Here is a 15,584-nt window from a genome sequence, read left to right as displayed (position 1 = left end):
TAAATTTCCTTTTTCTTTGCACTCTTAAATGTGATAATGGAGACAGCTAAATTGCTGAAGTCACCTTTTTTGAATCAAGAAGAAACTGCTAGAAATCAGACTTTTCTGCTGTCCATTGCAGCTCGTCTTCGGGATGGTTTTTTTCTTGCTGGATTTTTCAAAGTGTGGCTTCTCTTTTATTTTTTTCTTGTTGAAAAGGCCTTAGACTGAAGTCTGCAGCTTCAAGACAGACTGTGGCTTCTTGCTGGGAGAGGTGTCTGTAGGACATGGCAGGTGCGTAATGGAAGACGTTACAGTCTTCCATCACAGTTCATTACGGTTACAGTTTTGAGTCCACACAGGTTGGATAGGGATCTCCTGGTCCTAAAACTATACCCTTTTCAAGTAGCTGTCCCATTTGACCCCTCTCCTCCATTTTGACAAACAGAACACAGAAGTACAAACTTTAAAACATGCTGTATAAAATGGCAGTTGACATTAATACTCAAATGTACAACATAATTCACAAGGGGGTTTGCATTCATTTGTGACACTGAGGAAAATACTTATTTAAATATTCACAATAGGTTATAGTAGAAATTATTTAGCTCACAAACACAATCAGTATAGGTAAGTAAATTAGTTTTTGTTTTTTGGTTCCTATTGGCGTAACACAAAGTGCAAGAAAATATGCAAAATACCTCAAGCGTTGAAGTTCAAGAGATCGTTGATTTTATTTCAGCAGTTTTATGCCACGAAGTGACTCTGGCGAATTCTTTTGCTTTATAGGCATTTCAACAGCCTGCATCACATGGTGCGAAAACTTGTGTGTGTGCAGTATTTACTTCTCGCCAAATCAGTAATGTATAATTAGTATACCAAAAGTGATGACATGAACTGAATAAATTAGTCCTTTTAGTTTCTTTGGTAAAATTCATCTGTTTGATGTAAAAGTCTGGAATTAAACATTGTTATTTCTCTAAGCTAAACTGCTAAAGATTTAATTTCTTCTACGGGTTTGGCCACTTGTAGGAAATAAACTTGCAGGGCTAGAGGGATCAAGTGGGGGAGTGGGACTGACTGGACAGCTCAATGGAGAGCCAGTCTGGACTCGGTGGGCCAAATAACCTTCTGTGCTGTAAATGACTGATTCTGTGACTCCAAGTGTCCTTTGCACACCTAAAAAGTGATTCAAGTTGCAGTTTTAAATACATTTCAAAATATTTGTGTATTTTTACAATGTGGTAGTATCTACAGGAGTTATTCAACACACCCTCAAGCATACAATATATACTTCTTTAATCCTTTGAGTGGTGCTGTAGGACATTAGCCTTCCAGTAAGTGGGACACTAATGCAAATCAAACTTGGATTGGAATTTAGTTTTCTATAACCTTATTAGGCAAGTTGAGACCAGTTCCTGATTTGTCTACCATATGAAGCAATGTGTAGTAGCAGAATACTCTGTTTATAAAATGCCTGTGCCTGCTGCCCTGCAGAAACCCCTTTGTTACTCATAATGATGCAAATTGTTGAATTATCTAATTTTGTTTGAATTTGTTATTGGGAAAATCATTGAGTTTGATCTTTTGAATTTTCAAGATTTTGTTTGGAAGACTAAAGATACTCAACTTGCAAGTTGTGTTTTATTTTCAGGTGTGGCAGCTTATGTTGGATGGCAGAGCTCATCAATTCTTAAACCTCTTCTTCAGCAAGGACTCAGTGATGCCGAGGAGTTTGTGATTTATAAAGCCCTCAATGCCCTGACCTGCATGTGTCAGCTGGGACTTCTGCAAAAACCTCACATCTATGAGTTTGCCAGTGATATTGGTGAGATTTATTGTTGCTTGAAAAACACATTTTCCCTTTTTCAAAAGAAAAGTCTTTTGCACTGGAACACATAACTAAAATGAATAGTGGTCAAGTTGAGAACACTCCTGTCCTCGCCCAGACACTTTCTGATGGGGCAGTGGTTGGGTGTGGGGCCACAAGGCAAATTCTGGTCATCCTGCCATGGTGGATAAAATCAGAGAACTCAACACATATGGGGAATTGAATTTAAGATCTGTATGCACATTACCCTTACTAATCAAGTGATAGGGGAATGGGAAACAGAACTTAAGTAAGCACCTTATTCTGCTACATTTATTATTTTTCAAAGGTTTTGCTCTCTTGTGCCAAATTCCTAAATGACTGGTCACCTTACTTTTCAGTTGAGCATTCCTCAAATGTCTCAAGAGAATGTTTTGTAATTGTTAGTAGACTTTCTTTTATGTGTGTACATGAAAAGCTAAACAGTTGGGAACAGTGGAGTACACATTTCTTGTGAGGAAATCAATATAATTCTTAATTAGCAATCTGAAATAATAAAGCTCAAAATAGCTTCTAATGAGACATGGTAATTAGTGAGCTAAAGAAAAATCATCGGAATAATCCAAGAAATAGGGTGATCAGAAATCCAGTAGACAGCAACTTGAATCTTCCCTATTGTCGCTGTTTTTGCTGCAGTATTCAGAATTTTAATTCAGGTATTTTATGGATGTAGATCTATTATTAAAATTTAACTACTTGACCTGCATATTTAAAAAAAAATAAACTTGGGAGTATTTTCAATCTGAAGTACATCTGTAAACATTTTTAAAAAGAAATCAATTTATTGAGGGCACAAAGAAACAAATGTAATTTGTCAAGAGTCATATGGTTCGTATGAGCATACATAAAAAGAACAAGAAAAGACCATTCTCTCCAATATGTTCTAATGCCTCTAGGAACAAAGGACTGTGCAAGATTGGAAAAGTACTTTCATCCATTTCAAAGGTCCAGAACATCATTTCCCAGGACAGCAGTGGTTCAGGAAGGCAGCTCACCACCACCTTCTCGAGGGCAATTAGGAATGGGCAATAAATGCTGGTCTAGCCAGTGACGCCCGCATCCCCTGAACAAATAAAAAAATAATTTTGTTTCCCAGATCCTTTTATTATCCCTTTATGCCCCTGTGTGTCAAGAAAATTATTCATCATTCTCTTGAAAGTTAGAATATTGTCTGTTTGCATTACCTCCCTGGGTAGGTTATTTAACATACTCAGCACACTATGTGTAAAGTAGCTATTTCTTACTGACCCTTTCTCGTCAAAATGGATACATCATCACCACCTGGAACTTATGTAAACTGGATCCCATTGTTGTTCCTGTTATTACCTGTTCAATTTAGGATTTTGATATATCAGAATAAAATCATATCAAAGCCACCTTTTTTTTCCAATGTAAACATCCTTCAACCTGTTCTTGTAAACTGGTCCTCAATCCTATTTATCAGCTTAGTTGCTTTTCTTTGCTGTCCCTCCAAGTCTGTGTTGTACCCTCTGTGATAATTTTGTGCAGAACTGTATCAATACTTGAGGTGGGAGAGATCGGATGGTTTTTGCAAACTATTTACCGCTTACTGGAGCTAGTGCTCTGTCCTTTGAGCTATTAATCCCAAGGTCCTGGTAGCCTTTTTCACCATTGCAGTATATTGTGATGACTGTTTAATGGTGCTTTCCCTGTGGACAGTTATCATTTCTTATGTGCTTTTAACCCCTTGTTTCCTTTACCCAGCTTTATGATTCAATTTCTCTACATTAAAGGACATATCATACTTTTGTCCAATCTCCCAACCATTCCAGATCCCTCTACAGCTCATCTGCTTGTTTTTGACTATGGAGACCTTTTTATAATTCGCTCTTGGGATGTGAGCATCACTGGCAAGGCCTGCATTTGTTGCCCATCCCTAATTGCACTTGGTGGTAGTAGTAAGCTGCCTCTTGAACCGCTGCAGTCCATATGGTGTAGTTACACCCACAATGCTTTCTGTAGCAGTTTGATACAACTGAGTGGCTTGCTAGGGCCATTTCAGAGGGCAGCTTAGAGTCAACGACATTGCTGTGGATCTGAGGACATGTGTAGGCCAGACTGGGTAAGGACAGCAGATTTCCACTCCTGAAGGTCATTAGTGAACTAGATGGATTTTTACAACAATCCAGTAGTTTCATGATCATTATTAATGAGACTAGTGTTTTATTTGAGATTTAGTAATTGAATTTAAATTCCCCCAGTTGCCATGTGGGATTTGAACTTGTGTCTCTGAAGCATTAGTCCAGGCCTCCAGACTACTAATCCAATAACATTATCACTCTGCTACCGTCCCCCTGCCTTACTTTGGTATCATTAATGCTAAGGTCTAGGTGTATTAAATGAGTCTTTGTTGTCAATTAACTTGTTACATCTTGAAAGCACTCTAGATTTGCCGATCAGCTTTACCTTACATACTATAAATACACAAGGGTCCATAGTTACTTAGATCATCCTTTCATTCCTTTTTATAAATTGCTGCCATTTTTGTCTTATTTCAGTACTTTCGCGCAACACCCGTATTCTCCAATTCCCTTAAATTATCCTGTCAGGTTGTGACGATTTCATCTGTTACCCTCCTTTTAATATTCTGTTAAGGTCGAGTATGTTCCTTTGAAGGCAGGTTTCATTTCCAGTACTTGGTCCCTACAGTATAATTTCTCTTTAAGGAAAGGGATTAATGATCAGAAATTGGATTAAACATTTAAACCTTATTTTTGTACTCTTGCATAATTGGCTGTATGAAATGTAGGAAGGGATGAGTTTTTTTTCCATTGTCTTGAGTGCAAACTGCTTGGAGATTGCACTCAACACAACATGTGGCAAAGTAATTCTGATTGTTTCAATGTTTGCCGAGATACTGTAAAATCAATGGAATGTTTTGTGTATTTCCTTACATATGGTGTTAATTCAGACTAAAATAACTTGTACTTAAATAAAAGCAAATTACTGCAGATGCTGAAAATCTGAAATAAAAGTAAAAAGTGCTGGAAATACTCAGCAGATTTGGCAGCATCTGTGGAGAGAGAAGCAGAACGTTTCAGGTCTGTGACTGTTCATCATCAGAAGTGGCAAAGGCTAGAAAAGAGTTAGGTTTTAAGCAAGTGATGGGGAGGGGGGTGGGGGAGAGTTCAATGGGGAAGGTGTTTGATCAGGCAGAGAACAGGAGAGATTAAATAACAAAGCTGTCCTGGGACAAAGGCAAAGAGCATGTTAGTGCTTGTGGTGAAAGACTTGTACTTAAGTTGTGCGGTCTTAAATTGATAGCTGTTCTATGCACCATGTCTAGTTCTGTTCTTCTTTTGGATGGAGGAGTGAGAATTAACATCCCCAAAATTTGCTGCAGCAGGACATGCCCTGTTAATTAGACTTGTTTCGGCACCCTTCACAAAATTTTTTTGTCCACAAAGTTGCTGGAAGTGCAAGGGCAACAGCACCTCTGGGACCTTGGTGAACGATGGGCCCAACAGGGTATCTCCTTACCCAGTGAGAGTTAAGGATTGAGAAATAGTGTGGAAGGATTGTGAAGGTGGGTGAATTCAATGTCAAATTAGGTAGAGAAAGCAAAATAAACAGAAGGAAAGAAAGATTAGGTAAAGAGAAAAAAATGGAAAAGTCAGTTTTTAAATAAAAGTTTAACCTTTTTTAAAAATTCCAATAGCAATGCATTACCTGAAGGACTGAGAGGCCATAATTTTAATTGTTTACTTTCTGAGAGAGGTCAATTGTCTGTCAGTCATTAACGATTATCACGTTTTAAAAGTACTTAATTAATTGCTTAACTTTCTGTGGTGAGTGCAAGGGGTAATGAATGTAGCAATTTCATGAAAATCACTGGGAGGCTAAGTGCTCGATACCGTTTTTGCAAAGCTGATGGGAGCGGTGCAAATCAGCCAGCAACTTGTGGCAATTCGCAATTCATGGGGATCTGTTTAGTTTAGTTTAGTTTAGAGATACAGCACTGAAACAGGCCCTTCGGCCCACCTCTTCCTCATTAAAAGTTACTGGTTAATTTGAACATGAATAACCGTGTGTGTCGTTTGTATGCCCTTTCCCTTTCAGCACATTTTTAGCCATTGTCAATGTGCTGCTGACTTAACTGATCATATCAGGTAACTTATATCCTGCTTTACCTGTAAAGTATGTATTTTTTTGCAACTAGCTGTAGCTGGTATGCACTCTTTTCATCTAGGCCCTGAATTTGAAGCCGTTCCAAACTTGTCAAATAAAAGTGATATCTTTCAGCTGCCTGTGAGGATCATACTTTAAAGTAACTTTGTTCACTTTGAGCCCTCTGATCTGAAATTGTGTCTGAATTGATATTTATATTCCAGGATGACTGACCCTACAATGGAAATGTTGCACTGTTGCAATTGGAATGCTTACGTGAGGTTAATTTAGAGCACCTTACTACTATATTGGATACCAGACTTGGGAGCATTTAGTAAGAGCTGCAGACACCTGAAATGGGAAGTCCTCTGTTTTCCAAATCTAGCTGTTTTGTTTTTACGCTTTAATCAGGTATTTCTCTGTTGCTCAGTGCTTTATTTTCTATGAACTGGAGTTGAGTTTATCTGCACAAGATCTGAGCTGAACAGAAATTTGTGTTGAGATAAAAGTTTTCTGCCATTGACATGAACTCTGTCTCTAGCTGTAATCTTCCAACAACAAAATAAATACTCAATGAGACAGTGCAACTTAAACTATAAAATATATGAAAAGTAAATAGTAGGAGAAAATCAATACTGCAGATTTCACCAGACTGCAGATTTGTAAATTTTGGCTTCATAGATATAGAAAAATAACGAGCTCTTTTAATTGTACAAAACTTAGACCAATGCTCGTCACACAACTTTTATGTAAATTTTGTCTACCAACATGGGGATTTTCAACTTCTATCCTGATAGGCTTAGCAGAGCACAGTATAGTGCTGAATACAGGAAATCAAATGATGCCTTCCTCACCTGAATAAACCTAATCAAATTAAAGTGATGATTTATTTACCTCATGATCTGCAGCTCAGACTCATTTTAAGTACATATGTATGCTTTGTCTCAATTTTATTTTCAACCTAAAAGCTAGAATTACTATTTGGTGATATTGTTTTAACCTTTCTGATGCCACTGTCACATTTTGAAAACTTGCTCAAGATATTTCTTGTGCACAGTACTAAAGACCTTTTAATAAGTGGACCTTTGGCTCCTATGAACCAGAGTGTGATTTTATATGTGAAATATCTATTTATTATTTTTATTTTTATTTATAGATACAGCACTGAAACAGGCTGAACCGAGTCTGTGCCGACCAACAACCACCCATTTATACTAGCCCTACAGTAATCCCATATTCCCTACCACCTACCTACGCTAGGGGCAACTTACAATGGCCAATTTACCTATCACCTGCAAGTCTTTGGCTGTGGGAGGAAACCGGAGCACCCGGTGAAAACCCACGCAATCACAGGGAGAACTTGCAAACTCCGCACAGACAGTACCCAGAATTGAACCCAGGTCCCTGGAGCTGTGAGGCTGCGGTACTAACCACTGCGCCACTGTGCCGCCCCATTAGAGAGATACAGCACTGAAACAGGCCCTTCGGCCCACCGAGTCTATGCCGATCATCAACCACCCATTTATACTAATCCTACATTAATCCCATTTTTCCCACTCACATTCCCACCTTCCCTCAATTCTCCTACCTACATTAGGGGCAATTTTTTTTTTAGAGATACAGCACTGAAACAGGCCCTTCAGCCACCGAGTCTGTGCCGACCATCAACCACCCCTTGAGACTAATCCTACGCTAATTCTATATTCCTACCACATCCCCACCTGTCCCTATATTTCCCTACCACCTACCTATACTAGGGGCAATTTATAATGGCCAATTTACCTATTAATCCACAAGTCTTTAGCATGTGGGAGGAAACCGGAGTACCCGGAGGAAACCCATGCAGTCACAGGGAGAACTTGCAAACTCCGCACAGGCAGTGCCCAGAATCGAATCTGGGTCCCTGGAGCTGTGAGGCTGCGGTGCTAACCACTGTGCCGCCCCTTAGAGATACGGCACTGAAACAGGCCCTTCGGCCCACTGAGTCTGTGCCGACCATCAACCACCCATTTATACTAATCCTACACTAATCCCATATTCCTACCACATCCCCACCTGTCCCTATATTCTCCTACCACCTACCTATACTAGGGGCAATTTATAATGGCCAATTTACCTGCTTTCTTTAAATATCTTATAATGTAGCATCACCCAAAGATCGAACAGAAGCCCTTGCTACTGTGGTAGCTTTGTGGAATTCACGTGAGCTCGCTTTTGTTCTCCTAGTTTTCAAATAGCAGAAAAGTAAGCACATAATTAGATGGTGTGAGTTGGCTTTTTTTTTATTCATTCACTGGATGTGGGAATTGTTGGCAATGTCTATCCCTGTTTGCCCTTGAGAATGTGCTGGTCAGTCACCTTGAAGCGCTCCAGTCCGTGTTGTGAAGGTACTCCCGCAATGCAGTTTAGCAGGGAGTTCCAGGATTTAGACCGAGCAATGAAAAATTTCCTAGTCAGGATGGTATGTGACTTGCAGAGGGACTTGCAGGTGGTGGTGTTTCCATGCTCCTGCAGCCCTTGTTCCTTAAGCGGTAGAGGTCGCAGAAGCCTTGGAGAGTTGTTACAGGGCATCTTGTAAACGGTGCACGCTGCAGCCATGGTGCGCCAGTGGTGGAGTGAATGTTTAGGGTGGTGGATGGGGTGCCAGTCAAATGGGCTGCGAGCTTCTTGAGTGTTGGAGCTGCATTCATCCAGGCAAGTATAGAGTATTACATCACACTCCTGACTTGTGCCATGTAGCTTTGGGGAGTCAGGAGGTGAGTCACTCGCTGCAGAATACCCAGCCTCTGACCTGCTCTTGGAGCCACAGTATTTATGTGGCTGGTCCAGTTAAGTTTTTGTTCACTGGTGACTCCCAGGATGTTGATGGTAATGCTATTGAATATCAAGGGGAAGTGGTTAGTTTCTCTCTTGTTGGAAATGGTAATTGACTGGCACTTGTGTGGCAGGAATGTTACTTTCCACTTATCAGCCTAAGCCTGAATGTTGTCCTGGTCTCACTGCATGCAGGCACTGACTGCTTCTTTATCTGACGAATTGATAACACTGCAATCAGCAGCAAACATCCCCACTTATGACCTTATAGAGGGAAGGTCATTGATGAAAAAGCTAAAGATGGTTGGGCCTAGGACACTGCCTTGAGGAATTCCGGCAGCGATGTCCTGGGGCTGAGATGATTGGCCTCTTTAACATTCAACTTCAACATTCTCTGTCATAGTTAGTAAGTAATGTGTGCTTCTGTCATAGTTAGTAAGTGATGTGTGCTTCTGATATCTCTACACTGAGTTTTTAATTGCTGCCATAAAGAATATGGCAGCAAGTTCTGAAGAAGGGTCACTGACCTGAAACGTTAACTTTGCTTCTCTCTCCACAGATGCTGCCAGACCTGCTGAGTATTTCTAGCATTTCTTGTTTTATTTCAGATTTCCAGCATCTGCAGTATTTTGCTTTAATTATATAAGAATATTGGAGAGTTAGTTTCTAGGGTAAACATATGCTTTACTTTGAAGGATTGGTAGGATTAACAGAAGCCTGAAAATGTCAGCCGTAGCTCAGTTGATCAGAAAGTTCCAGGTTCAAGTCCCACTCCAGGACTTGAGCATAAAAATCAAGGCCCCAGTGTAGTACTGAGGGAGCGCTGCACTGTCGGAGATGCCGTTTTTTGGATGATGTTAAACAGAAGCACTGTCTGCCCTCTCAGGTGAATGTAAAGATACATACCTGAACAATTTTCTACTTTGTTGGGTAGATGTTGATGTTGTAACTGTACTGGAACAGCTTTGGTAGTTCTGGAGCACAAGTCTTCAGCACTACAGCCAGGATGTTGTCGGTGCCCATAGCCTTTGTTGTATTCAGTGCGCTAAGCCATTTCTTAATATTGCAGAGTGAATCGAATTGGCTGAAGACTAGTTTCTATGATAGTGGGAACCTCAGGAGGAGACTCAGTACTTCTGGCTAAAGAGGGTTGCAAATGCTTCAGCCTTGCCTTTTGTACTCAACGTGCAGTGCTTCGTCATCATTGTGAATGGGGATGTTCATGGAACCTGCTCCTCCCATTACTTGTTTAATTGTCCACCACCATTCATGACTGAATGTGGCAGGACTGCAGAGCTTTGATCTGATCCTTTGGTTGTGGGATCGCTTAGCTTTGTAGCATGCTGCTTCTACTGTTTAGCATGCACGTAGTCCTGTGTTGTAGCTTCTCCAGGTTGACAACTCATTTTTAGGTATTCCTGGTGCTGCTCCTAGCATGCCTATAAATTGTAAAAAAAAGTTTATTAAAAGGAAAAAGAGAGGAGAAATTCAATGCAGTAGGCTTCAGCTGATTACAGAACTTTTAGCTTCTCCTGCTAGGACATACAAAAATAACAAAAGACAGCAATTCACAAACCTTGTTAGTAAGATTAAACCTGGACCAAAGGTGCAGAGCGAGGGGTGTAGATCATGAGGAAAGTTTTTTTTTAATTGCAAGAATGTTTAGTACGTTTGGGTAGATTGACATCAACATTCTCTGCCACAGTTAGCAAATGATTTATGCTTCTGATTTCTCTGCAGTGAGTTTTTGATTACTGTCGTTAAAAAAAATTGGAGAGTTAAGTTTCTGGATAAGCTTATGCTTTTTCTTTGAAGGATTGGTAGGATTAGTAGTAGCAGAGAGTAGTAGGGGCGTGGAACGCCCTGCCTGCAACAGTAGTAGACTAGCCAACTTTAAGGGCATTTAAGTGGTCATTAGATGGACATATGGATGAAAATGGAATAGTGTAGGTCAGATGATTGGCGCAACATCGAGGGCCGAAGGGCCTGTACTGCGCTGTAATGTTCTATTAACAGAAGTCTGAATGTAGACTTTTGCAGTACTTGGTTAAATGCTCTGGTGTACATTTATCCATCTGTTAATTTTGTTAAAATTGCATAAATTAACCAAATCTGTGTGAAGTGCAGAAGAGGCTATCTGGCTGCATTTCTCTAGTTATTGTATTATGTCAAGTTTTTTTTTAACGTGCCCCTTTTACTTTATATTAGCACCTTTTTTGTGCCATCCAAATCTCTGGATACGTTATGGAGCTGTGGGATTTATAACAGTGGTAGCACAACATCTGAATATTGCTGATGTCTACTGTAAACTGATGCCATATCTCAGTCCATTCATCTCCCAACCAATAATACAGGTACAATAAAAGTAATTTGATTTGTTCCATTATTTACTGGATTGCACTTTGTTGTTCAGTAACAAAACTCAAGGTTTTTATTTTATTTTCTGTATTCAAGTCTGTGTAGTATGATTAGGTATTTTTAATTGATTAACTATTTTAGACAAATTAGATTGAAGTCAGCACGTTGTTAGATTGTGTTTACAATGTTGTTGAGGATTACTGCACTATATAAGTGTTACGACCAGGTGAGAAATGTGTCGAGGGGGTTTTTGCTGTCTACCTGGTCTTATTGTAACAGGGTTTAATTTTAAACACACTGTTTTGAGCTCCCCTTTTTGTGAATCCTTGTTCAGTTTCCAATTATAAGGCAAAGAAATGGGCACAAACAGGCTTTCTTTGGTTTAAAGCAAAAAGATGAAATTTATTAAACCTTAAATTTAAACTCTAACACTGTTAACGCCTTTGGATATATAACGCGCCCATGCTAGCATGCACACGCGATACACACATGTAAATAGGGACAGAAAAAAGCAGAAGAAAAGATAAGTAGAACAGTTTGAGGCAATATCTTGTTACGGTTTCTCGAGCTCGCTATAGTCTTTGATTGAAGATATGGTCTTGCGTTTCGTTGGGGCCCAGTATTCTTCGTAAACCTTGTTCACGTAGGAGATTTTTCTCTGAGTTTACGTGTCTTCGATGGTTTCAGTTACCTGACAGATGAGCAGGCAGACAGGAGAGGAGGTAAATCATGCTTCAGTTCCAGGAGAGATCTTCACTCAATGAGCACACGGCGTTGTCTGATTTCAAGTACTGTTTTCTCCAATTTAAAACTCTCAGTTCAAACCTCTGCAACAGTCAGTTAGTCATGTGACTAAAACTGGTATGACCACTTCTGTGTATTGCGGAAGCAACTACAGGGTCCCCATTGTTTCAACACCATCTGTTACTATGCAAAAATGTCTTTCCAGTCAGGGGCTTGCACTTTTTACGTTTTTTAATATTCATGTGGCGAAATAATGTGTGCCTCAGTCTTGGCAGGTGGGGGGTTTGCCTGACAAGGCACTGAGTAAAGGACTGCCCTGCATTTTCCTCAGTTATAGATTGCTTTGGCTGCCTTGAATTCTGACTGACTAGCTATAGAATGACAATTGCAAATGCCAGGGAGTAAGTTGCCTGCCTGTTTTCTTGATGACAATTGAACTAAAGCATTCATGCAAATGTGCCTTCAGTATTGTTAAATTGGGAGACTTTGAAATCAAGACTTTTCATCTAGAAATGTAGAATTGCTTCAGTGGATAGATTAAGCATTTTGTTATGTTTGTTTTTATTCATTCATGGGATATGGGTGAAGCTGGCTAGGACACCATTTATTCCCCATCCCTAATTGCCCTTGAGAAGGTTGTTGTGAGCCACCTTCTTGAACCGCTGTAGTCTGTGTTAAGTGGGTACACCCACAATGCTGTTAGGAAGGGAGTTCCAGGATTTTGACCCAGTGACAGTGAAGGAACAGCGATATAGTTCCAGGTGTGATGCTTGGAGGAGAACTTGCAGCTGGTGGTGTTCCCATGCATCTGCTTCCCTTGTCCTGCTAGGTGGTAGAGGTTGCAGCTTTGGAAGGTGTTGTCTAAGGTGCCTTGGTGTGTTGCTGCAGTGCATCTTGTAGATGGTACACAGTGCTGCCACTGTGCGTCGGTGGTGGAGGGAGTGAATGTTTGAGGTGGTGGAAGGGGTGCCAATCAAGTGAGCTGCTTTGTCCTGGATAGTGTCAAGCTTCTTGAATGTTGTTGGAGCTGCACCCATCCAGGCAAGTGGAGAGTATTCCATCACACTCCTGACTTGTGCCTTGTAGATGGTGACAGGCTTTGAGGAGTTAGGAGGTGAGTTACTCACTGCAGGATTCCTAGCCTCTGACCTGTTCTTGCAGCCACGGTATTTATATGGCTACTCCACTTTCTGGTCAATGGTAATCCCAAGGACATCGATAGTGGTGGATTTACAATGGTAATGCCATTGAATGTCAACGGCAGATGGTTAGATTCTTTCTTGTTGGAGATGGTCATTGTCTGGCACTTGTGTGGCATGAATGTTACTTGCACTTATCAGCCCAAGCCTGGATATTGTCCAGGTCTTGCGGCATTTCTACATGGGCTGCTTCAGTATCTGAGGAGTCGTGAATGGTGTTGAACATTGTGCAATCATCAGCAAACATCCCCACTTCTGACCTTATGATTGAAGGAAGAGCTTTGATGAAGCAGCTGAAGATAGTTAGGCCTAGGACACTACCCTGAGGAGTTCCTGCAGTGATGTCCTGGAGCTGAGATGATTGACCTCCAACAATCACAACCATTTTCCTTTGAGCTAGGTATGACTATACTAGCGGAGAGTTTTCTCCCGATTCCCATTGACTCCAGTTTTGCTCGGGCTCCTTGATGCCATACACGATCATATGCTGCCCTGATGTCAAGGGCAGTCACTCTTATCTCACTTTTTGAATTCATCTCTTTTGTCCATGTTTGAATCGAGGCTGTAATGAGGTCAGGAGCTGAGTGGCCTTGGCGAAACCCAAACTGAGCATCCGTGAGCAAGTTATTGCTAGGCAAATGCAGCTTGATAGTACTTTTGACACCTTCCATCGCTATATTGATGATCAAGCGTAGAGTGATGAGGAGGTAATTGGCTGGGTTGGATTTGTCCTGCTTTTTATGTACAGGACATACTCTGTAATTTTCCACATTGCCGGGTAGATACCAGTGTTGTAGCTGTACTGCAACAGCTTGGCTAGGGGCGTTCCAAGTTCTGGAGCACAGGTTGTCAGTACTATTGCCGGATTGTTGTCAGGGCCCATAGCCTTTGCAGTATCCAGTGCCTTCAGTCGTTTCTTGATATCATGTGGAGTGAATCGAATTGGCTGAAGTCTGGCATCTGTAATGCTGGGAACATCAGGAGGAGGCCGAGATGGATCATCCACTTGGCACTTCTGGCTGAAGATTGTTGCAAATGCTTCAGCCTTACCTTTTGCACTGATGTGCTGGACTCCCTCATCATTGAGGATGGGGATATTTCTGGTGCCACCTCCTCCTGTTAATTGCTTAATTGTCCACTCCCATTCACGACTGGATGTGGCAGGACTGCAGAGCTTAGATGTGATCTGTTGGTTATGGGATCACTTAGCTCTGTCTATCGCATGCTGCTTCCGCTGTTTGGAGCGCAAGTATTCCTGTAGCTTCACCAGGTTGACACCTCATTTTGAGGTATGCCTGGTGCTGCTCCTGGCATGCTCTCCTGCAGTCTTCATTCATTGATCTCCCAGCTTGATGGTAATGGTAGAGTGGGGGATGTGCTGGGCCATGAGGTTACAGATTATGGTTGAGTACAATTTTGCTGCTGCTGATCGCCCACAGCGCCTCATGGATGCCCAGCTTTAGAGCTGCTAGATCTGTTCTGAATCTATCCCATTTAACACGATGGAGGGTATCCTCAATGTGAAGACGGGACTTCCTCTTCATTCAGACTGAGTGGTGGTCACTCCTACCAATACTGTCATGGACAGAGGCATCTGCGACAGGCAGATTGGTGAGGACGAGGTCAAGTCTGTTTTTCCCTCTTGTTGGTTCCCTCACTATCTGCTGCAGACCCAGTCTAGCAGCTATGTCCTTTAGGACTCGGCCAGCTGCGTCAGTAATGGTGGTGATGGACATTGAATTACCCCACCCAGAGTACATTCTGTGCACTTTGCCACCTTCCGTGCTTCCTCCAAGTGGTGTTCAGCATGAAGGAGTACTGATTCTTCAGCTGAGGGTGGGGGAGCGGTAGGTAGTAATCAGTAGGAGGTTTCCTTTCCCACGTTTGACCTGATGCCATGAGACTTCATGGGGTCTAGATTCGATGATAAGGACTCCTGGGCAACTCCATCCTGACTGTATACCACTGTGTCGCCACCTCTGCTGGGTTTGTCCTCCCAGTGGGACAGGACATACCCGGGGAATGGTGATGGCAGTTTCTGGGACATTGTAAGGTATGATTCCGTGAGTATGACTGTCGGGCTGTTGCTTGTCTAATCTGTGGGACAACTCTCCCAACTTTGGCCCAAGCCCTGCAGATGTTAGTAAGGAGGACTTTGCAGGGTCGACAGGGCTAGGTTTGTCGTTGTAGTTTCCGGTGCCTCAATCGATGCCGGGAGGTCCGTCCAGTTTCATTCCTTATTGAATTTATAGCAGTTTGATACAACAGAGTGGCTAGCTAGGCCATTTCAGAGGGCATTTAAAAGTCAACCACATTGCTGTGGGTCTGGAGTCTCATTCCCTTCCCTATTTTTGGAGTCTCAGGGAGTCTAGGGTTATGAGGAGCAGGCCCGAAAGAGGAGTTGAGGCCTGGGACAGATCAGCCATGTTCTTATTGAATGGCAGGGCGGGCTTGAAGGGCTGAATGGCCTACTCCTGCTCCTATTTCTTATG

The 15,584-nt window shown here is 41.6% G+C and overlaps 2 protein-coding genes across 4 annotated transcripts in view; one reads left to right on the top strand and one right to left on the bottom strand.

Annotated features, from left to right (window-relative positions):
• Positions 1-764, bottom strand: part of si:dkey-118j18.2 (uncharacterized) — a 130,359-nt gene extending 129,595 nt beyond the window's left edge. The window contains exon 1 of the mRNA XM_068056140.1: positions 681-764. The gene's annotated coding sequence lies outside the window, so the exon portion shown is untranslated. The remainder of the gene's footprint in view (positions 1-680) is intronic.
• pik3r4 (phosphoinositide-3-kinase, regulatory subunit 4) overlaps positions 1-15,584 on the top strand; it is a 114,973-nt gene that overhangs the window by 39,224 nt on the left and 60,165 nt on the right. For all 3 annotated transcript variants that reach the window (XM_068056071.1, XM_068056061.1, XM_068056081.1), the window contains exons 6-7: positions 1,634-1,807; positions 11,000-11,145. In XM_068056071.1, coding sequence (XP_067912172.1) covers positions 1,634-1,807; positions 11,000-11,145 — 320 coding nt within the window. The remainder of the gene's footprint in view (positions 1-1,633; positions 1,808-10,999; positions 11,146-15,584) is intronic.

This window comes from Heterodontus francisci, chromosome 2 (assembly GCF_036365525.1).
Source record: "Heterodontus francisci isolate sHetFra1 chromosome 2, sHetFra1.hap1, whole genome shotgun sequence".
NCBI classification, from domain to species: Eukaryota; Metazoa; Chordata; class Chondrichthyes; order Heterodontiformes; family Heterodontidae; genus Heterodontus; species Heterodontus francisci.
The sequence above is the reverse complement of the archived record's forward strand: the minus strand, read 5'-3'. Positions and strand labels throughout refer to the sequence as shown.